Here is a 25,482-nt window from a genome sequence, read left to right as displayed (position 1 = left end):
ATTCCCACATAACTAACAGAAACAGAAGTTTATAAAAGTGATGATATTCTTATAAAAATTGTGAGATACAGATGGGAAAAGGATATTTGAGTGCTTTTTGTATCTACTCAAAATTTTTCCTTTTAAATTAATAACCAAGCTGTGTATATTACAGTAAATCTGCATATCTGACCACAGTTCCTCCCTGAACACATTTCTAGAAAAATAAAGTCAAACGAAACATTAAAAATATAAAGAAAGTGAATGGTCCTCTATTTTTCTATTTGAAAAAAATTACTGTATTTCATTAATTAACAATCTAGATAGATAGATAATAGATAGATAGATAGATAGATAGATAGATAGATAGATAGATAGATAGATAGATAGATAGAGAATATGGTTTATATATTGTTTAGTGTCTTGAGTGGACAATGAATAGAATGCAATGCAGTGTAGCTCAGAGGCATTTCTCTGTGCTCAGACCCACCGGTGAACCAGGAGGGATCACTTTGTTTATCATTAAACTCTAAATGAAGAAGAGAGGCTAGACACATGGCCCAGCATTTAAGGGTAGGTACTATTCTTGAAGAGCATTTGGTTCTCAGCACCCACACTGTGTGGGCTCATGGGTTTTTAAACCCCAACTTCAGGTGGCCTGATGCCCTTTTGGCTTCTCTAAGCATCTGTACTCCTGTGTATTTACCCCATACCCCACCCCACACCCCAAAAATATAGAAATATTCTTCAAAAAAGTCAGAAGTCAGTTCGTTTTACAAATTGCTTTGTAAATCCCACTTGGAAAGCAGCACTTCATAGAGTGCTTTTATTTAATTTAGTCAAACAATCTATGTTTGAATGCTTGTCTGCATTACACACGTGTCTATTCAGACTTAATACTCAGTGAGCAATAAATATATTCCCAAATCACTTGAGACTATTACCTATTGTCTGAAAAATGTGAGTTTTCCCTTTCTTTGGGGCTATGCCACTGTGCTTACGTGCAGGAACTTTCGAGTCAATTTGGAACATCAAAAATATAACAATACAAGGTGATCAGAATAAAACCAGAATGGATTTTAAATTGCACAAATACAGGGAAGAGGATTATTGTGTTTGAGGAGAATGATAACATTCCAGAAGTTCAGTTCTTTCTAGGGTGACGGTACTTGTAAAAGAGAGTAAGAAGTAACTGCAAGATAATGTCATGGTTGCTTCTGCCAAAATTGTTCTATGTCAGCACATTAAGGTTGTTCTCTCACTTCACAGCGCTGTCCACACTGCTAACACAGATGCTCCAATCCTTGCTATACACAAAGATAAACAACAGAATGAATAAACTGTTTGTGCCATGTGTCAGAATATGAATGTGAAGGAAGAGAAATACAGTAAGTAATAATTACACAGAGAAAGAATAAGGAACAGAGACTTTGTATGTTAACCACATGCGTCCCTTCTCAGTGAAAACTAATAATCTCAGGCATCCGAAATCCCATTTCTTTGTAGCTGCACTCTGTGAAGCTTTTAATTTGAGATCAAACGCTTCCCAGCAAATTCATTTCTTTTTCAGTATTGAGGCATCTTGCCATTGACATCTGATGTCATAGTAACAATACCTCATCTACCGAAAACACTTGTCCTTCCCATACCATTACTGCATCTTGCATAAATTCTTTTTGGTGCCAACGCTTTTCAAGTTTCCCTTTAATGTCACTTATGCAATGCAAATGAGCTTCTCTGCTGCATCTGTTCTGGTTTTCTCAACACTGTGTTTACGTTGTATAACATGATTGACTATCTTAAATAATATTGGAAGAAATGCCAGTTTTAAAGGGATGGTTCCCATGACAATAAAGAAAGGCTTGTGGTTAAGCCCAGAGGAGGCTCAGGAAGAAAATTGAGAACTGACACCTGCTACAAGGGTACACAAAGCAAACAAGCCGGAACCTCTCGTCATCCTTAAAGAATCAGAGGAATCTGCATTCTCACAGTGACCGTTCTCTTTTAGTTTGTATTTTGTGAGAAGATGCACTCATCTTCAGTCAGTCTTACATTTAATCAGATTAGAAGTGGGCACTTCTATGGAACAAGAAAGAGAGGAGCCTGCAGCTGCTTGGAATACACAAAAATGTATGTCAGAAAGAGCACAGTTTCTAAAAAGGTCAGGGATGAAGGCATTCTCAGACAGAAGGAAGCTGCCTAGCTGCAATGATGAATTAATCCTGAACCTGCCTGGAGTGTACTGTGGGCCTGAATGGATGATCTGACTTTGCCCTTTCTATTACGCCATGGTGTGAATTCTTCTGCTTGACATATCAGATACAATCCGGTGACCTAGAGAATGGCCAGAGGCACAGACACTTTCAAAAGTGTTCTAGGTACACTGGAGACACTGGTCTGTAAGCATGCAATGTTGTCATCCTCGTTAAATGTATTCTAAGGAGGAAAAAAGAGCTTCTTCCATCAGGACAGTGGTAGACAGACAATGTTACCGGCTTCATGACTTTTTCTGACCCTTGTAACACATCAATAGGAATTCATCATATATAATTCACTCTAAGCCGAACGGTAACTTATTTCACATTTTTAACATGCTATATGAATAAATTATGGTAGTGACTCTACCACAGCTCCTGCTTTTAGTTTTATACACAAAATAAAACATAGAGTTCTTAGTTAGTAGTAAAACAAAGCTATGATTTAAACTCTAAAACATATATAAGAATCGAAGTATTTGAGCTCTGAAAAAAATAAGAAACGATTAAAGTATTTGAGCAAGACATAGGAGATTCCAATTGGGTCATATAGGACAATCATCATAGCATTAGTTCCTATAGAGCGACCACCACAGCTTTCACTTCTGCATCCTATTAGTCTATTATGAAGCCTTGCACAATATGAGAAAAAAATGCATGACCCAACAGAGATGCTGTCGACTGTGACGCGATTGATTCGTGAGACGTATGTTCACTGTCATACTTACAGCTTCCAAATTTCAGTGGGCATGAGTGAGCGTCCATTGGAAAGTCCTCCAAGTGCATTGGACATTCGGCTTGGACTGTAAGCCTAGAAGCCAAAATCCCACTCTTGGTTTAAGTGGATTCGCTAGTCAAGATACATCACTCGATACAGTTTTTAACAGAATAAGGAATTTATATTAGGCTTGAAAAGGTTTAAACACAATAAAAATAAATTATATATGTATTTGAAAAATGCTTGCCATTAACACCATTATAAATATTTAATAGCCGATGATACTTAGAGCTCTATTATGGAAAGGGCATCTTTTTTATTGTCATCTCATCAACTATAGAGAGAAGTTCATGTAATACTTTGGTGTTTGCTTCCTTAAAGATAAGCCACTTTTAATATCTTGTATTCATATCTGTAGATATGTGTTTAGAAATAAATACAAATATAGACAGACTTATGTATCTTCTAAAAAATATATTGTTCACACATATTGGTTGCTAAATTATAGATATAAATAATGACTATCAAATATATATTTTCCATGTCTGAATATAATAAACTGTAATCATTAAAAATCTGTCATAAAGAACACTTCTAATTACTTCCATTTCACATAAAAACAGATGAAATAGACAGGAAGTAAATTGAACTCAAAGACAAATCTTTACTAATTGGGCTGAGAAAAAGTGGTCACCAGCCAACTCTGGCATTAGCTTTAAACACCATTTAAATAGACTCCTCTGTAATTGTCCCTAACATTATATAATACCTGAACCATAATCTACAGGAATAAGTGGTTTAGCCAAGAGTCATTTGGTCTTTACTAGCTAAGTTTCGTACTATTCGTAGGGAGGAAAAAGGATAACCCAATGATCTCATTGCACTGTATCCAATGATTATCTAGAAATTAGTCCTCAACTCTTGGATCTCCTGCTCCCACCAGGCACACAAGAAAACAATGTCAATTAATAAAATCTAGTTCTTCACCTTCCATACAACGTTCTAAGACATCAGATGCATGGAACACGGTATCTGTATATGCAGAGTGCTATTGACAGCATTTGCTTTTAAATACACCATTAAACTTTAACGTTTCACTCTACATCACCTTATTAGGCATAAAACATTCAGCTCTTATGTAATAAAGTTAATGTGTTTTAAAACATTCATGAGACTACTTAAAATATAATTGTACGTGTCAACAAGTACAGATGCTTCTGTATTTGCACAAAAGGATGGCCTCCATGAGATTGATTTTATGTGATTACTTTTAATCATGAAATGATAATTTTAGATGGTTAAGCCTAATGCATGATTTAAGTTGACCAATTTATTCAATAAACAAAAAACTATATTAATACAGATTAAAACTGTCTATTTAAAATTGGACAGGTTACAGGATGGCATACTGAAAAGCAAATCACATCTTTCTGGCAAACAAACCTAGGGTCACAAACTAATATGTAATGTGGAGTACCAAAAAATCAATTTTTCATAGTCAAGAGAATCTTTTACTTTAAATTTTAAATTCAATTAAAATTTCTTTTTTACTAATATGCCTAGACTTTTATGAAACCAAATATAAAGTATTTAGTAATTTTAGAAAAATTTTCCAATTGAGCAAATATTTACCCATACCTTCCCTAGCTTTTCAATGCATGATTTCATAAAGACATTTCTAGTCTCTCACACCAACATACCTCATGGTGTACAGCAATGTTCCGTCATCCTGGATTCGAAGCAGCTTGTTTGGCATTGTCATATTGTGAGCCACTGACTTTTTCCCGTTGTGAAAGAAGGTGTCAGGAGTCCAGATTTTGCTAGCCATTAAGTTGTTAAGTCGAAGGATATTCATGGGACCTTTAAATTTTAACCGCTCGTCTTTCCATTTTTGTCGAAAGAAAACATCTATTGTATATTCCTAAAATATAAATTTTACAACTTTTTGAAAACAGTAAAAGTTTTTCTAAATAATAAGACTATAAAATTCAAGAGACAGTATACTCTGAATAGTTTATGAAAAATATTGTATTGAGAGGTATCCGTACTTCATAAAGATTAGTCTTTAAGTTATCAAGAAATGCTGCCTCTTATGATGGTTTAGAGTATGTCTATTTGCATAATTAGCTACCCATTCCTGAGAAAGAAAGGAACAAATTTATTTTGTACCCCCCCTCAGTTGAATGCTCTAAGTAACTGCATTACAAAAGACATCATGTACAAGTGTCTCCTGGAGCAAGGCTGCATGGGTTGTTCTACATTATTCCAAGAGGGATTGAACAGGTAGATTTCAGAGTCTCTCTCTCCCTCCCTCCCTCCCTCCCTCCCTCCCTCCCTCCCTCTCTCTCTCTCTCTCTCTCTCTCTCTCTCTCTCTCACACACACACACACACACACACACACACAAACACACACACACACAGAGAAACAACTTTTAAATGTACTGTCATATACTCAGGAACCATCATTTTCTGTTGAGAGTGAAAGTGTTAAACATCACTTTTTTCAGAAGTTCTTTTTTTTTTCAGAGCTGGGGACCGAACCCAGGGCCTTCTGCTTGCTAGGCAAGCGCTCTACCACTGAGCTAAATCCCCAACCCCTTTTCAAAAGTTCTTAACCAGTGGTGATGCATCATAATGCTAGCCAAGTGTGGGTCAGTAAATGATGAACTCAAAAACAGAGTAAAGAATTATTAATTAAATTTGTTGCAGTACAAGAATGTTAACAACATTAGACCACTTGGACTCTGAACTTTTCAAATAATATTCATGTAAAGCATGCTTTAACCCACTCATATACACTGCTATCAGTTTTCAACATTTTAGTTTAGTTGAACTGTGTGCCTCTCATCTTCTCACTTTCCTCTATTCTGATTGCATACTCTCATATTCCCTCTTCTCTCTCTCTCTCTCTCTCTCTCTCTCTCTCTCTCTCTCTCTCTCTCTCTCTCTCTCGTGTGTCTGTGTGTGTCTTTCTGTCTGTCTCTATCTCTGTATCTGTCTGTCTGTCTCTGTCTCTCTGTCACTCTCACTCTGTCTCTGTCACTTACACACATACCTTTTAGATGAAATACACACTTAAAATGGTGATTATTATTACCAATAATCTGATGGATTCTAGTTTTTGACACTGTCTATATTTGTGCATGCACACATAAGTAATAGAAATGTTTCATTATACTCCTCAGAATTGTAAACTCAGAAACAGTCTATTATGTATAAAACCAAATCATCATATGCTTGAAAATAATGTTAAGAAGTAAACAGCCTTATTCAAATAAAGTTCTCGTTATAGTAAATGGTAATTAATAAGATCTTATTATAAAAATATATTGCTTGAACTAGTATAAGCCAATTGGAAGTTGCCTAGTGGTCCATCAAAGAACCTGAGTGAGGATAATGAGAATCACACATCAGAACACCAACAGGAAAATAACAGGAGCTAATATTCAGGGGACCATTCCATGCAATCTCTGTGTCCTAGAAAGTCACTTCTTAATGTGAAATCCCATGTGAATGGGAATAGGAAAGCTATAATAAAAGATATGTGTTTGCTTTCTAAGCATCCATGCAGCTATTCCTTTCCACACACATTATCTAAAATCCCTAACCATGTGACATTATATTTTTTAAGAGAAATTATAGACCTTATAAACTTTTACAGAAAAGTTCAAATTTAACTTTTCCACTTTTGGAAAATTAAGGTAGGTTTTATATGATTCTGCTTTTTTGTTTTTTGAGGCTTTTTAGGGGGTTTTGTTTTTTCTGTTTTTAATGCTTGTTGATGTGGTGATCACATACAAAGTTAAAGGATGGCTTAGGAACTAGACTTCAGAGACTACTAAGTGGTCCCATCAAATCTGTCCAATACGTAGAGTATCTTGACAACCCTGCTTGCATTTTCTGAGGCCTCCCCAAACCAGAGACAGCCAGGTGAGACCCCTATCTCCTATACCTTAACTACCATCAAACCCTAGGGCACATCCAGCATTGGTGAAAAGCACCCTGTCACTGAACTCCATGTTGTTGCCCACAACAGCACCTATATTCCTAGAGGCCTGCCTGCACTAGAGATAACCAGATGGCTAAAGGCCAATATAAGAATACAGTCAACAAGAGTCAGGTCAATATGGCACCACCACAGTATGCTAACACACCTGAAGCACCAAAAAAATCATGAAGATGGTAGAGGCCTTTAAAGAGAAAACAAATAAATGCCTCAAAAAATACTGGGAAATATTTTTCTATCATCTGCTGGAACTGAAGCTGCTCCCTTTGTTCCTTTTCAAAGCTTTGCAGTCTTAGAAGACAATGTCCACAGCAGTACATATGCTTCTTTGGTTTCCAAGTATCTCACTAGTTTCTAGATGAATTATTCACATTTATTTGTACATCATCTTGCTTCTAGAAATATAAAAAGGTCTAAAACGTCTTACAAAGGTGCATGAGGATACTTGCTGTTAAGACTGATGATACCCAGTTAGATTTCTGTAACCCGTGTGGTAAAGTAAAAAACTAATACCTGCAAGTTTGTTCTGATCTCTACTTAAGTTTCCTACCTGGCCCTCTTTCCTTTCTCTATCATCTCTCTCACAAATGCAAATTAATTGATTGATCAATTAACTAATTAATACCATTGCAATTGCCTTGTAACTGCTTTGATTTACTTATTCTCAGTTATGGTCTCCTGGTCCTGGGAAGAACAATTTATCCTGAATTTGGCACTTATTAATCCCATGCATGAGTTTACAGATATAAAACAAATATAGCCACAATTTAAATATTCCTATAAATTGCATTCTTAGCTATCTCATTGGCAGTATTGACTTACTATCTGCATAAAGCTTAGATTCATTTTTACTCTGATAAAGGACTATATGGGAATATTATGTCATAACCTAAAGATCTTTCCTAGAACTTAAATATATCCTCCATTTATGCTTGGTCATTGTCACACACAATCTCACTGTGAAATTATTTTTCAACCCTACCCTACAAAAGTATGAGGGCTGATTTCATGACTAATGTAATGACCCAGAGAGCCACTGGCAGATGTCTCTAATTTCCAAATTTAGTACAGTTCACTTGTCTGTTTAAAATACTTTTATATTTCATTGATTTTGGCTTTTATTTTTTACTGGTTTCTATTGCATGTTGACTGCTTTTTATAGTGGTCTAAAACCAGTTTATATATGCATCTGAGAGGATACATAACTCAAAAATAAAAAGCAAAGGATGTATAAGCTATCATAGGTATATTGATAATATGGCACTAAAAATAAATTACCTGTGTCTTTCACATTTCAGCTTTCATACACCATTTTAGTCTGTGTATGAAGTAAAGGATAAATTTGTTATTGTCTGATTGAAGATACTTGAAAGTTTCCATCTGGCTTTCCACAATTTTATATTGAAAATGTTATGACTGTATGTTTGTACTTATAAACATATTGGTTTACCATATTGATGCTTTATAATTTATTTTAATCCTACTACAATTGACATGTAAGACTTTCAAGACTTTAGAATGTGTTAAACATTTTAGAATAAATATCTTTTGGAAAATCTAGTCATCCTTACATTTTATGGTGATAATGTCCATTTGCATTTATAGTTATATTAATACTGGATATATTCTCATGTAATATTACTTATAATGGGCACAATTGAAATAATGAAACTAAAGAGAAAATACAGAATCTTTTTCAGTGAATAGTAAAAACAAATAAGAAAGATATTATAATATTATAGAAAAAGAATCCTAAAAGGAAACACACATGCGCGTATGTGTGTGTGTGTGGGTGTGTGTGTGTGTGTGCGCGCGCGCACGCGCAATCAAAGCATAGGTACAATATTAGACTACCAGAAGAGTCTAGAATCCCAAAATTCCAACCATGACAAATATAAGGTAAACCTTATGGCTAAAGAATGCAGAAAATTCTGGAACTCAGACCCAGATGCCCTTCAACAGAGGAATGGATTCAAAAAATTAGGTACATCTATACAATGGAGTACTACTTAGCTATCAAAAACAATGACATTATGAAATTCCTAGGCAAATGGAATGAACTAGAAAAATATCATCCTGAGTGAGGCTATTCAATCACAGAAAAACACACTTGGTATGCACTCATGGATATTAGCCAAAAAGCTTGAATTACCCAAGATGCAATTCACAGACCACAGGAAGCTCGAGAAGAAGGATGACCAAAATGCGGATGCTCCCACTCCTTCTTAAAAGGGGAAAAATATCCATAGGAGGGGATATGGGAGCAAAGTTTAGAGCAGCAACTCAAGAAATGGTCTTTCAGAGCCTGACCTATATCTCCACCAAAACTAGGTAAGATTGCTGAAGCTAGAAAATGCATGCTGAAAGGGACCATATACAGATCTCTCCTGAGATACATCCAGAGCATGTCCAATACAGAGGACAATGCTAGCAACAAACAACTGAACTCAGAACAGGACCCCCTTGAGGGGGATTAGAGGAAGTATTGAAAGAGTTGAGGAGCTTGCAACCCCCAAAAAACAACGTCAACTAACCAGAGCTTTCAGGGAATAAACCACTACCAAAAGACTATACATGGACTGACCCAGGGCTCCAAATGCATATGTAGCAGAGAATAGCCTTGTTGGGGCACCAGGGGAAGGGGAAGCCCTTGATCCTGCTAAGGTTGGACCCCCCCCAGTGCAAGGGAATATGGTGGGGCAATAAGGGGGATGTATAGGGGGAATTCTCATATGGGGGAGGGATTGGGGATGGGAGCTTATGGACAGGAAACTGGGAAAGGGAATAAATTGAAATGTAAGTAAAGAAATATATCTAATAAAATATTTTTTAAAAAAGAGACTAGGTATTGTTCTTAGCCCCACGGTCATGAAGCAGTGTGTGGTATCTCTTTTATCTAGCCTCAAATTGATCTTAGCTAGGATTCCCTTTGTGAAGCAGAAAATCACTGGTTATCAAGACTTCCATCACATAGGAACATGCAGGTTGTTCAGCTTGGACTCAAGTGTTTCAGCATTTTTCATCCCCTTCCAGGACGTCTGGGTCCGAAAAGATTACCTTTGTTTCAGAACAGTGACAAAAATAGAATACAAAACAAAACATGAAAAACCCATCTATCATTCATGATATGATTGCTGATGGATATAAGTCACACACTTGACTTGGCTGAGAAGCAGAGTTAGCGATGACTTCTCTCCATTAAGGATAGCTGTGTAATTGAGTATAAATATCATAATCATGTGAAAAACTAGGGCCAATATGCAATCTTTACAGCCTAGCACACTAGCCCTTTTTTGTGAAAAATAATAAAATGATGCTCGTGAATGGCTAGTTTGAGAACACCTGAAGGAATAGTTCAAGGACATCTGAAATCCCAATGCAATTCACATGTTCTAATCCTATCGATACATAAATTATAAATGGGTATGTGTGCCTTTTAGCAAATGAACTTTATCTTAATAAAAAGGAATCTTGTAAGCAGAAGCACAGTGATCCATTTCGAATGGCAGTATCTGAAGTAGAATAGATATATTCATTTATGTATCATATGAAAATATTAGAATTATATATTCTATACCATTAATTTATATATACATATATGTGTATATATATGTACGTAAAGCTTTATATAAAGCATTTGCAAAAGAAGACAATTGTTTGTCTTCTCAAAGGTAAGACCAACAGTTTAGCTGCATCATACTTTGATTGTGTTTATAAGTTTACCCAAAGAGGACAGAGAGAAGTTAAGTGGGAATGGTTGGGTGATGTTCTTCCTTTCAGTGGACTGTGAAACTGCCCAATTAGTTGAATTTTCACTACATAATTCTGATTAAAATAACTCAGTTGAAGTGGAAAAATGTTCTTTACAAACTAAAATTAAGACATCATAACAGAAAACATTAATTAATTACATTTGACAAATAGAAGGTACAAACACATGCCAGGTTTATGCCTCCATAAGACACCTAAAATGATAATTTGTCCCTAAAATTTATAAGTGTACATTGCTAATATTTCTCAATGATACTATTCAAAGTATGGGTCTCCACATATTGCGTTTAGCTAAGTTTCCTTTTGAACATTAGTTAACAACAAAACAAAGCCACTGCAAACAGCGAGTTATTTTAAAATCTAAGCATCTGGAATGTGAAGCAAACACCTAAAATTGTTGGATAAGTGTTACAAATGTGCATCACAGCTCAGGAGCCAGCACATTCAATAGAAACACAGTTAGGAAGAGAGAAAAAGGCATACACATGTTTAGCACTCTAACAACTGAAATAGGAGAGAGAGTAACAACACAGAGATGAAGGTCCACACAGCCAAGGTATAGCGGGAAATATTTATAGGAAACTTAATTATTTTATAGATGGAATAATAGATAGAGAAAGTCACTTTATTGTTTCTATGCTTTCTACAGAGAAAAACCAAAATAAAAAAAAATAGGCAGTAGACTCACAATAATTTTACAAACACTAAAATTCTCCATTTACTCATCAAACTTCTTTAGTGTTATTTCCACAATTGGTCCTGCAAACAAGGAAATCATTTTCTTCAGCACAGCATGTTATATAAACACAATTTCAAGGACACATTAAACTTAGAGAAGACAGTATATTCTGTAGTACATAATTACATTAATTATAAGTCAATGCTCATAGCCAATTTCTGAAGACTATATCTAGTCACTAAAAACAAGCAAATTTCAGGACTAATTGTGGAATGATTTCTCATTTACTTGGAATTACTAAGTGTATTTAAAGGGAGTAAATTTATTTCAATATTCCCCTCTTTTGCTATTAAAGTCTATCTCCTATGAAGTAAATCCCAATCAGTATTGTTTCTCCCATAATGAAGAAAATGTGGCTTATGAGGAAGGTACATAATAACTAAAACATAACCCTTGAAATATATAAGAATATTTAAGCTTAGAGTCATATATTTGTATTTAAAAAAACTCAGTCAACAGACTTGACAATATATTAATATTAACAATCATTCCAAGGGGTAGGGCAGTTAGACTCATCAGAATGCCAATAAAACCAGTTAGTATAAAAGTGTAAATATCTGCGCATAAACATGCTCAGTTAAACACAAGTTCCAGAAGAGCACAGCTGTTCCAACAACTGTGGAGGGGAAATTCTTGTGTTTTCCCTTTGCAGTTAATGGTAGGACGTTTGAATCATTAACGAGAGAGATTCAATAGTGTTAGATCCTTACACTACATTATTAAAGCATACCTAATGAAAGTATCAAAATCACTCATTTGCAGAGATCCAAATCATTCTGAAATATTTCATTCCATCTAAAATTCATAATTACTGTGTTAAATATTCAGATTGTCCCTAACCCTTAATGGAACATGTTTCAGTTGCAATATTCAAATATTCAGAATTCTAAATTTCAATTCAAACCTGGTGCTTCCAAATTTTATAGACTTGTCATTCTATCATATATACCAACCAAACTTTGAGGCAGGAAACCACAGTTAAATACTCTTACATCATAAACCAGAAAAGGGCCAGTAAGTTACAGGAATGGTTATTGTGAATTGAGTTTTATCATCTCTGAATATAAAATCTTTAACAGTTTGGTTCTTTCCATTGCAGGGGAAACTGAGAATATGGGTTCACAAGAGTCAGAGGGTCCTTTTCTTCTACCATAAAAAGAAGTAAACTCAAAAGAGATGAGTGATTTGAACAATAAAACATATGAAAGTGCAAAATTCTAGGGAAAAAAAACAGTCGAACGCAACTATGGGAGTGTGTTCTTCTCTATCAAATAATTTACTCTCAAATATTTAATGCACCAAATATCTAAGTAAAAACCATATTTAAATATGGTTTAGTATAGTTAGTAACTATGGTTTTGTATCTAATGCATAGATTGGAAGAAACATTAACTCAGCAACAGAACAACACAATTTAAATAAATGCCTAAAAATCCTAAATGCTGAGTTTTTTTAATTAAACATTAAAAATAGCTTACAAGTACATAAAAGGTCATTCAATATAATGAATCACTAAGAAAATGAACACCACAAAGACATATGAATAAGAAAGGTTATAAAAAAGATGATAGGTCAGTGGTGGCTTAGCTATGAAGAAAAGGAACCCTATCTTGCACAGTAAGGGTGAAGGTTAAAATTAGAACTGCCATTATGGTAAATAGAATAGAGTTCTCCACAAAAGATAATTATAAGTATTGTCATAGTACATCATGAAAATGTATCTTCTTTGCACTCACAAAAGAAACTCAATTACTAACTGAAAAGTTATAATGGTGGTATATAATATGAAATGTATGCTAAGAACAGACTCTTAAATTAGGTAGATGAGAGAAATTACTGGAAAACAGATTATTTAGTCTGGTTTTATTTCAGGTGAATTTTAGAAAAATTGATAACAGAACCAGCCTGCTAAAGCTCTTAAAAAAGGTAAAGTGTAATATACAGAAATTCTGGGGAAAAGTTCAACCACAGGGACATCAACTGGCACAGATCACCTTTAAAGTAGAAGGTCAAAAAGCCAAAGCAACAGCAAATTCTGACAAAGCAAAGGACCAAGGTTAGAGGCTGTGTAGAACACCTCAGCAGAATCCTACCAGAGAACCACCTTGTGTGGATGACAATTATTTTACAATTAACAGCAATCAGAGGAGAAGTCCCATCTGTACCCAACATTTATATAAAAGATATCTGTAATGCAAACAGCATCGATTAATCACTAGTAGAATCAGACAAATAAGAATACATTCTCCCCTTTTCTAAGCTTCCTTCTTCTCCTTGCCTCCATTCTGTATCATTCCATAAGAGGAGAAGAAACATAGATGGCAAGCCATTCCTCATGGTACACCCCCCATATGTGGGAAGGAGAGGAATTAGATAGTGCACACAACATTTTGCGGTGTACACACATTAGCCTGACCTCCCTTAAGCTGTGGGATGGAGTAAGATGCTGTCACAGAACAGGAATGTTCTGAAAAATATAGCATTCCTGAATTTGGTCATTTGAGTTTCTAAAATGCTTTGAAACACTATGGCAGAGTCCCAGGTTATGTTATGTCTTCCTACCTTCTCCCATCTTGCTCAACCAATCCCCTCCTCACACACTTGCATGCACACACATTGCACTTCAGCAGGATTGACATACATGCAACTTTTTGGATGTATCAAGTCATGGGTCCCTATGTAATTCATTGGTAAGTGCCACCTTCACTCTTTATCAGCTCGCTATATTTGACCATCTCCTACACCACACTGAAAGCACAGTTAATAACTTCCTTTTCATGACTAGGTTAACAGTATCTAACAACCTGCCTGGATGACTGGATGTCAAGAGTAATTGCTCCCTGGATGAAGTTGAATGGCTGGATGAGTGAGTGGATGAATGAATGAGGGAAATCACAGGAAGTAAAACATACTGCAAGTATTCTGAGTAGTGAGGTTCTGAGCAGAGACAATGGTATAAACAGAAGCAGATGTGAAAAGATAATGCAGGTGTTAGTGCAGATGTTCTTCTTATGCCCTAACCCTTGAACCCTCAAGAAGTTCATGGTATGCACATGTGTATTTTTATATTGTTTTATGTGACTCTAAATGAGTCAGATTACACAGATGAATATGAACACATGACAAGTAAGCTTGTTGTCTGGAATCTGGAATCTGGTATTGTTGTAAAGTTCTATTTGGAATATTTACGTATCTTTGGGACCTCATTTAGATCCAGCAGCCCTCCTGGGCAGACTGTGATGACATTCCCAGGCCATCTTCCCTGTACATGGCTCTAGTAGCACTGAACTTCACATTTCACTAAATGGAGAGTGCATCTACACTTTGTGATATAGAGGTCTGTTCTTCAGCTTGACAGTCTTCTGCTAAACTTTTTCCCTGGAAATCTTGAGAATTCTAGATCCTTTGTCCATATTCCCTCGACTACATGTTTACCCCTAAATACTTAAATAAAACCATTATCATACTATTATGCATTGAGTAATCTGAAGGCACATCCTGGTTATATGTAGATACCTCTGGTCTCAAGTCTGTCATGGACAGAACATCTACTTTTAAATCTGTTGAAATATATGGACACAACTATGCCTTTTCACAGCCCAAACTGCAGTAAACAAGACAATGATGTATATGACAGACATAAACACACACACACACACACACACACACACACACACAGACAGAGAGAGAGACAGACAGACAGACAGAGAGACAGAGACAGACAGAGACAGAGACAGACAGAGAAACAGAGACACAGAGACACAGAGGCAGAGGGACAGAGTGTCAGAGAGGCAGAGGCAGAGACAGAGAGACAGAGACAGAGATGTGCACACATTTAAGAAAACTACAAAGTGAAGTACAAGGAAAAGAAAAATTACTATTTTGAAGACCCCCCCAAAAAAGCACTAGAGAAAGTTAAGTTTGATATTAGCCTTGACTACATGAAAAGAAATCCAGTTGGCAAAGCAGTAGATCAGTATAACAAGTATGGAGAAAAAAAAAATGTGTGCAAGGGCAGCAAGCTGTTAGCAATAATGGCGTGTTCAGAGAATAGTGAGAAGTTCATCGCAATCTTTAAAAATAAAAGCCTCGCTGAGAGTCAGTGCCGTATAATGGCTGCCCTCTGTGCAGGCCCCTTCTCAGCCATGCTGCTTAAAAAATGTTGCCTCCAATCTTTCTCTGCTTCCTCACTTCCCACATGCCTCCGCCCACGGCAATCTGGCTGCTTTCGCCACCACCAGCAAACACCTCCTTGTTCTTAATCTAATGACATATTTAAGCATTTTTTTCTCCGCTTTGCCGTAGAAAAAGGGGTAGTTTTCATCTCACCACTTCAGCAATATTCTTCAAGATGCATCTTCCTCTTCTTGTTACTACTGTAGAGATCCCACCACAGGACCTGAGACCGTCTCATGCCCACCAGTCTATCTGTAGGATATGTCTTAGAGACAGTATGGGAGTTTGCGGCAATGAGTAAATTTAATTCTTCTTCATTTATACATGCAATTTCTGGATTGCTTGCCTAAAATCAAAGGTTCCTGCAGACTTGCAATCTAGGAATCAAGCATTCGGTCTCTGGACTTTTCATTCACTTATTTATGTTTAGAAAGAGCATTTATTTTGATTCACACTCACAGGGTAGAGTCCATCATAGTGGAAGAGCTTTGCAGTCAAGCAGCTGACGGTGCTGCACCCACACTCGGGAGGCACAGGGTGATGGGGACCAGTGTTCAACTTCTATGCAGTCATGTCTGGATTCTGGTTTTATTTGAAATATGTACATTCTGTAATTTATGCGTATGGGTCTCCTTGTTGCTGTGTTCAGTGTGTCTGCCACCCATGTATCAATTCGTAAAGAAGCCAGAAAATGGTGTCAGAGCCTCTGAAACTCAAGTGTTCTGGCAGTTATGAGCCTTTCAAAGGGAGTGCTGGAAACCAAATCCGGGTCCTCTGGAAGAGCAGTAAGCACTCTTAACTGATGACCCATGTCTCCAGTCCTACAAGTCTTAGATTAAAAAGCACTCGAATTCAAGTAGTCCATTTCTTATAATTGAATAGGAAGTAAGTTACCCAACAGAATGGCGAGCATGGGAAATGTCATTCAGTCCAAAGGAAACCAGGACATCAAATACAGATGGTTTAAATTTACAAAACACTCCCCCGTCCCCTGAAAATTAATGGGTGGACTCATTCTAAACTCATCTTCACTTACTCTTTTTTTTCTGGATTTGTTACCTTCCCCCCAGATATTCATTCTGCATTTTTTATTCAGCTTCTACATCCAGTAGGTCAACAAGTCATCACTTGCATGCATAGCGAAGTTTAATTAACTGCCTTATTCCTCGTCTTCTACCACCATCTTATCCTGTCCCACCTCAGCCGACAGTCATGTCTTGGCTAAGACGGTCTCCTTCTAGCTTACTTTTGCTTCTCCCCCACATCTGACATCTATTACAGGTTTCTGAGGACCACACAGACTCTAAGATACAAGTCTACCAATGAAGGTATCATACTCTCCACCTAGTGCACATCAATTTTGAGAGGCACCAGGGAAACAACTAATTTACTAGAGACCCCAGACTATTCCAATAATATATTTGTGATTGTTTTAGTTTGAGAAACATTTTTACATGTTTTCATGGGGCTGGAAAATATCTGATGTATGAAAGTACTCTTCAAGCCTAAACTTCTCATATCAAAGCATCAATAATAAGCTTGAAACTAACTTTTTTTTTACCTTTTCATTTTACACGCCACTCACTGCCCATGTCCCTGTCAGCCCCTCCCTCAATACTTCCCCATTCCCCTGCCCTTCTCCTCTGAGAGAGTGGCTCCCCCTAGGCATCTCCCCACACTGACACTTCAAGTCTCTGCAAGGCTAGATGCTTTTTCCCCATTGAGGCCAGACAGGGCAGCCCGGCTAGAAGAACATATTCCACATACAGGCAACAATTTTGGTGTTAGCTCCCGATCCAGTTGTTTGGGACCCACATGCAAACCAAGCTGCACATCTCCTATAATTGAGCAGGGAAGTCTTGGTCCAGTTCTTTGGGTGGTGGTTCAGTCTCTGGGAGTCCCAAGGGTCCATGTTAGTTGATTCTGTTGGTCTTCCTGAGGAGTTCCTCTCCTCAGAGGGGCTGCAAACTAACTAAAATGCCAGTTTTAAAGTTGGCAAAGATGCTAACTTCAATTCTGATACACACCACATCCCAAGTTCTCTGGATCAATTATACCTGCAAATGTCGATGTGAAGAAAGATAACAAGGAAGCCCAGAATGAGGTTTCCACTAGACACTCGTATCTCATGGCTTTCTGTACTTCTGTACTACACAATACTTCATTGGCTTCTTGGGATTTCTACTTTGTATGCGTATTTACAGAGAGGAATAAACATATGACCCAAGCAGACCAATGTAATAAATACATGAAGTTCACAGTCGCCCAAATGTCTAATTTGTTAACAATATAAAGGATAGCACAGTGTATGAGAACTCACAATTACACTCCAAAGTTTCCTTGCTATAGCACTAACACTGAGCTAGGGGCAACCACCTAAGCTGTGGTTCTTTTGTAAGCCTGGGTACAACATTTTGTAGCTACACTGCTCATGTCACAGATGTCACAAAATATACACATGCTGAGAAATGTTCACCAATACAGGAAAAGAAATCAAAACATATGTTCTGAGGAAAGGACATATTTCTTTATATGGAAATTCATGGAGGGAGGGAGGTCGGGCATAGACACATTTCTTTATATGGAAATTCATGGAGGTAGGTCAGGCGTGGGAAAAATGGCTGTAATGTGCACGCCTACTGCAAACTTTGTCCATTGTTAGCTACCAGTACGTCCTAATGCTTAATTACCTTCTTACTCATTAATTTTCAAAGGTTGAAATTAAAGATTTCTAACTTAACTGCAGACACTATAATTAGAATCACTAATTATAATTCAGACCCACAACTTTCTTTGGACAATTACACTGGTTAATGAGTTTTTGATAGCCAAAAGTAAGCATGTATCTGCATGTTTATGTGCATGTGCACATGTGTATATATGAGCATGGGTATTTTTTCTTTGGTTCTTAATTCTTTGTGCTATGCTGCTATTTTCTCTCAGGCTGGTGTCAGAATGAATCTACATCACTGACCTGAACAGGAGAGCCTAGGAGTTTAGTTAGGCTTTGCTACGGATTATGTACTTCATGGAAAGCACAGCAGTTACACTAGTAAAAAGGAAATGAAATATCTTCATTATTTGACTTATTAACTAAAGGCTTTTATGAGACATGAGCCATTTGCCTCCATATCTTCTTCTAGTTGTAGGTTATAAAATGAATGCACTTTTTCCCCCAATTGCTGCACGTCTGTTTAGATTTTATCTGTTGTCAGTAATCACAAGTTCAAACTTGTCCTCCTTATTTTTCTTACTTTTCACCAAAAGTAAGTATTCATCAAGAATAAAATATTTCATCTTGTCATGAAAACTGAGTCATTTCTCATCACAAAGTTGACGAGGACCCCTTTTATACTTCACTTGCTTCCTGTTTTCTACTTTTATTTTTTGGGAAATTTCATGCATGAAAGTTATATTTATATCACTTCCAATTTCTTTTTACATCACATTAATCTTCTCTAGCAGACTTGGAGTATAAGCATGTATGTTAATGTAATCTATAACTTGCATATATGTATATTGTATTTATGTAGAATTATAAACAGATAAGTGTATGTACATGTATACAAATGTGTATACACAACGCTTTTAAAATAAATGTTCACTACTTTCATATTTCTTTCCTGGACCTGGACAAATGCGATATCAAAGCTTCTCAATGACTGAATTAGTACCTGTCCCTCACTTTAAATCATCTTTCCATTCTATGCTACTATGTGTCCCAGGGCTCGGTACTTTGTCTCACCTCCAAACCTCCCTTATGACCCCCTTTCCCTTAGATTGGGCGATGGAATATTTCATTTTTTTTCAGCTATGCAGTATCCGGTCCATCAAATGAGGTATCTGGAGGAACACTCCAATGTCATGTCAAGAGGAGAAAGCTTTACTTCCTGACTCTTTCCTGGTGTTTTCTGGGGCAAAGCTTTTAGGACTACCATGCTGGGAATTTTCAGCACCAGGCAAGGCAGTGTTTGGAAACAAGCATCCCTTCACATGTTCCTTCAGCAGCTGCAGCTTGACGTTCCTGGCTGCTGACTCTCTTCACTGAACTGTGAGCTCTGTCTTGGAGGATTGCATTCTTTTGCCCTCCCTCATCCCCTGCTTCAAGCTGCAGCTACCTGTGCATGCTGTTGTTCTCCTTTACTTTGCTCTAAGTGCTATTGTAGCCATTTAAGTGCACATCAGACGTCTTGGTAGTTAATAATGCTTTATATGAGATTTTCCTACTCCCAGTGTTCTTGTAGGCCCTGTCTTAACTTTTAAAATTATATTTGAAGTTGAAACAAGATGGCATTGCCTTCCCCTTTCTCTTCTCCCTCCCGACAGCCTTTCTCAGGTACTCCTCCTCCATCAGCTCCCACGAATCCCACATGTAGTTGCAGCAGCCTCCTTTGGCCCCGGTTATTATTGTTTCATATATACACACATATACATACACTGTGTAGGTGTGAGTGTGTGAACAAACAGCAGTAACAACAAATCCCTGCTATCTCTGTTTGCTGTGTATATGGTGACCAGGCTAAAATTAGAATTGGCCAATCAGTAGGAGCATTGATCCCTGGGAAAAACTATTTCTTCTCCCATGAGTCAGTAGATTTTGCCTGTGGTGAGTTTCCATTAAATTTCCCCCTTCTATATGAATATTCTCATTGGTATTTCTATTGTGAGAGTCCACCTCCAGTAGATAAACAGAGTCTCAAATGGAAGGACTGGGTTACCAATCCAGGCAGAAATTTTTCTGACCCAGAATTGTTCCTGTCTAAAAGAAATACAGAGACATAAAAAAGGAGTAGAGACTGGAGGAAAGGCTTTCTGGTGACACCTCATGGTAGGGGAGTGGGGGGAGGGTTGACTGACACTATTACTGATGTTATGATATGCTTACAGATAGGAGCCCAGCATGGCATCCTCTAAGAGGCTCTATCACTTACATGACTGAGACAGATATTTACACCCGACCATTGGACTGAAGTGGGGGACACCTGTGGTTGAATCACAGTATGGATTGAAGAAGCTGAATGGGAGAAGAACCTCATAGGCAGACCAGCACTCTCAACTAATCTGAACCCCTGAGAGCTCTCAGAGACTGAGCCACCTACCAGACAGCATACACCAACTGCACTGAGGCCCCTGGGACAAGTATTGCAGAAGACTCTCTGATCTGGCCAGTGGGAGAAGATGTGCCTAATCCTGGAGACACTTAAGACCCCAGGGAAGGGAGATGCCTTGGGGGTGGGGGGGAAACACCCTCTCAGAAGCAAACTGTGGGAGGGAGGTCCATGGCTGTTATGTAAATAAATAAAATAATTTTTTAAATGAAAAAAAAAACAAGAAAAAAAGTAAAATAAATGAACATGATTATGCTTGCACACATGAGCATGCACACAAGCATGCGCCCACATGTACAATGCACACACACACACACGGACACACAAACAAACAAATGCACATACACACACACACACACACACACACACACCCCTAAGATGTGTTTGCACCCCAATACACAAAGAAATCTAACCAATCAAAAAGTGATACTTTATTTAAATAGTATCAAGTGTAAGTCCACTCAAATGAATCCAATTTAAAAATAGTTGGAAACATGAGCACATTCTAATATTTACTGTAAATTACATGAGTTTCCACAAATAAAAGTATGTCTTGAGAATACTAAATAGTTTTTTTCAACAAAAATACCAAAGTATTTCAAGCAAAATTTAGACTTATTAAAAATTGGTTCAATTCTTCATGGCTATGTACTTAATAGTAAATTTCTGACATTTTAAAATGCCTTTAAATGGTCAAAGTACATAGAAGTAGAAAGTTAATAAAATTTATCACTACTAGAAGGAAAACAATTGCATAGAGTTTTCCAGAAATAATGTGTGTTGTCCATTCTTGCTCACTTTTCTCCCTCCTTCTCTCTCCCTCACCCTCCTCTCTTGTTTACTTCAGAAACATGCCTCAACTCGGAAATACTGATACTGTAGGTGTATTTTTCCACAGTATTTTGTTCTAAATCTCAAAACATGAAACAGAGGATGCTATTAGAAATTGATTATAAATAAATATGTTCTCCATTCATGAGATTATTAGGTGAAAATATTCCCTTTACGAATCAAAACTCTTGCTACAATAACTCACTTCTTATATTCTTAATACAATTAATAAAAGAGTTACATAATTCCTGGTATCTAATCATTTGATAATATTTCTCTATTTTAGCTAGTAGTTAGACATAAATGTAACCATTGAAACTACATAATGTGTATGTTATGCCTCAAGTTTTTCAAAATAATGCTTCATAAAATGTTGCCATTCCCTGTTTCTTTACATAGAATCTAGTTATTTGTGGACACATCTAGAATCTATGAGCATTTACTAAGACTAGTCTTATTAAAACTAAATAAAAAGTTTTCAACCAGGCTATAAGACTTGGTGTATGTGCTACTACAAGAATGGGCTTGACATCACTTCAAAGTCCTGTCCGCTTGCATTGACCTATTGTGCAGACAGATTATTATTTCAGGTTAACCATTGAATGTAGCACAGTAGTTGAATGACTCTCTAGCTCTGGTGTAAATTCCTAAAAGTGGAGGAAAATAAAATCAAAGAGTGAAAATAAAAGTTGGTGATTCACTGAGAGGGGTAGATTGCATTAAACAACATGTTTTCCTGTTGTTGTTGTAAATCAACTACCCGTAAAACTCATCAGTCATTTAGAAGTCAAGCAAATAAGTGCCTTAATTCTAGGCAATCATTGCTAACAATGTAATTGTCCTTCTTATATTTTAATTGTATGCCACTTTGCAGCTAAGTAGGTAAGATTAGGATATATATCTCTATATATATTATATATAATATATAATAAAACATATTACATATATGTATACATATATATATATTTAGAGAGAGAGAGAGAGAGAGAGAGAGAGAGAGAAGGAGAGAGAGAGAGAAGATAGAAAAAGAGAGCTTATTTAAACATTCTGGAGCTGTGTTCCACAGAACCAGAAACACATCCTCAATTTTCTGCTAATGTGGCTAGAAATGTTTTACATGTAGAGTTCTATGACAATAAAAATATGTACTGACTATAAATTCCCATCATTTACCAAGTAAGTTAAAAAAATGTATTTAACATTCAGAAAAGGTAAACTTACCATATCTGTATCTGAGACAGGGCCAAAACTGGTCACATAGATGTTGGTGAAGACTTCAGTAATGCTGTCTAACAGGAAGAAAAGAAAGTGGACATAGATTATACATAGTGAAATCTGTATAGAAAAGGAGTTGAGTATACAGTATAATACAGAGGTGAATGATAAAGCAGTATCAAGATACACTTGATATTGAGTGAAGATAATCTTCACAACCAACAAAACTTATATCTAGAAGTTCTTTAACCTTCCTCTTTAGAAGGATGCTTGATCAAAATTCCTTTTTAAGTATTGCATTGCTAATTATAAATAACTTCTTTAAACCATCTTGAGTAAATAAGTCAAACAAAGTTTTATCATTTATGCTGACAATAGACCGAACTTATTCCGTGATATTATAAATTTGATGATTAAACTAATATTTCAGATGTCATTTTACAATGATTGAGATTGTTTGTACTCCAGACTAATTATTTTGCCTAAAAATCAATGTTTTTCTATAAAATAAAATAAAATCAAGTTGTCCATCATTATAAATAAATGTGCCTCATATTCATATATAACCTTATCACTTAGTAATATAAATATTAAAATAACTTAATTAATCCATATTGGATTATTTTTCAAAATGGCTCTATAAATGTCTTTATAGCATCCTGAAATGCTAATGTTCAAGTGAATTAGATCCTAAAATTATATAAATATGAACTATAAAACAATTAACAAAATTTAACAATTAACTTGACAATTTAGACACTCAAACTCAAATTAAAACAATAAAGGCATCATTTGTAAAGATTGTACTTCCACATGGACAATATAATAACATCTTTCCTATCCAATAATGGGCATTAATTTACAAAGGGGTAATCTATGCATACAATCTTGAAACAAGAAGGTAATTTTTAAGTAAAAGAAGTTTTAGGACACAGATTTCAGAAACAATTACAATTTTTACTGCACTAGCTATTCTTCAAAGAAATTGGTATAGAATAATGTTTATATCAAAGCTATAGATTCTCTGTTACATCCCTGTGGTATATACAGTATTTCACGTAAACTATGAAAAGATGTCAAAAACCCACACCAAGTATAGACAGAGTCCAGTTTTAAAACCCAAGTCCTCTGATTGCTAAGACTTCTGCTAAGCCAAGGAACTGTACCACATGGACAATAGATGAGAATATAGCAAATTTAGATTCCTATTATCAATGTTTTTCTACTTGCTCTATAGTCTATATGAAAATATGCTGAAAGTATATTGATTAACAAATTTATTCCCCACTATTCTGTATACAATCTCACTACTTTAACTACATTTAACTCTATTGTATTGAACCTCAGCACATAAATTATTCAATGCCATTGTTTTCCTGACAATACTTGTCAAAGACACACATAGGTTTCTGGGAATGCCACCTGTGCAGAAATACTAGATCCCATACTTAGAAATGTCCTGTGCTTGATATTTTTCCTGCTCTATTAAAACCTGGAATTATTTTCTAACAAAAGTCAAGAATTTCCACTTTGACACAACTATGTGTTATCATGAAGAAAGTCTAAAATTAAACTCAAGATTTGCATTTTATAAGACATCAAACATGCCACTATATTTATTGAAGATATAAATAACATAAAATTCAGATATCATAAACATCTAATTAAAATGCTCCAGGGAAGAGAAATCATAGTATTAAGGAGCTTTTGCTCTACCCAGGAAATATTGTTCCCCTCAGTCTGAGTAGTAAAATTGGGGAAGAGAAACAATAAAATTGTGCAATGCAAAAGATTTGAATAATGTTTTGTCCTATTGACAATGTCCTTTGCCTTACAGAAACTTTGCAATTTTATGAGTTCCCACTTGTATATTGCTGATCTTAGATCATAACCCATTGGTGTTCTGTTCAGGAAATTTAGCCCTGTTAGAGGTTCTTCCCTCTTCTATTAGTTTCAGCGTATCTGGTTTTATGTGGAGGATTGGTTCACTTGGACTTAAGCTTTGTCCAAAGAAATAAGAACAGAACAATTTGCATTATTCTGCATGCTTCCTGCCAGTTGATCCAACACATTTTATTGAAAATGTTATCTTTTTTCCACTGGATGGTTTTAGCTCCTTTGTGAAAGATCAAGTGACCACAGGTATATGGGCTCACTTCTTGGTCTTCAGTTCTATTCCATTGATCTACCTGTCTGTCTCTGTACCAAAACCATACAGATTTTATCACTATTGCTCTGTAATACAGTTTGTGGTCAGGGATGGTGATTTCCCCAGAAGTTCTTTTATTGTTGAGAATAAATTTTCACTACCCTGGGATTTTTGTTATTCCAAATGAATTTGCAAATTCCTCTTATTAACTCTATGAAGAATTGAGTTGGAATTTTGGTGGAGATTGCATTGAATCTGTACATTTTTTCAATGAGATGGCAATTTTTATTATATTAATCCTGCCAATACATGAGCTTGGAAGATCTTTTCATCTTCTACGATCTTCTATTTCTTGCTGAAATTCTTGTCATACAGATCTTTCACTTGCTTGGAAAGAGTCACACCAAGGTATTTTATACTATTTGTCACTATTGTGAAGGGTGTGATTTCCCTAATTTCTTTCTTAGCCTGTTTATCCTCTGAGTAGAGGAAGGCTAATGATTTGTTTAAGTTAATTTTCTATCCAGCCACTTT

General features: G+C 36.2%; 1 protein-coding gene across 1 annotated transcript in view; it reads right to left on the bottom strand.

Moving 5' to 3' along the window:
- Positions 1-25,482, bottom strand: part of Gabra2 (gamma-aminobutyric acid type A receptor subunit alpha 2) — a 132,786-nt gene that overhangs the window by 47,009 nt on the left and 60,295 nt on the right. Inside the window, 3 exon segments of the mRNA NM_001135779.3 lie at positions 2,963-3,045; positions 4,653-4,873; positions 22,806-22,873. Of these exon segments, the coding sequence (NP_001129251.3) occupies positions 2,963-3,045; positions 4,653-4,873; positions 22,806-22,873 (372 nt within the window).

Source organism: Rattus norvegicus, chromosome 14, assembly GCF_021556685.1.
Source record: "Rattus norvegicus strain SHRSP/BbbUtx chromosome 14, alternate assembly SHRSP_T2T, whole genome shotgun sequence".
Lineage (NCBI taxonomy): Eukaryota > Metazoa > Chordata > Mammalia > Rodentia > Muridae > Rattus > Rattus norvegicus.
Note: the sequence above shows the minus strand (reverse complement) of the source record. Positions and strands in the feature narration are given on the sequence as shown.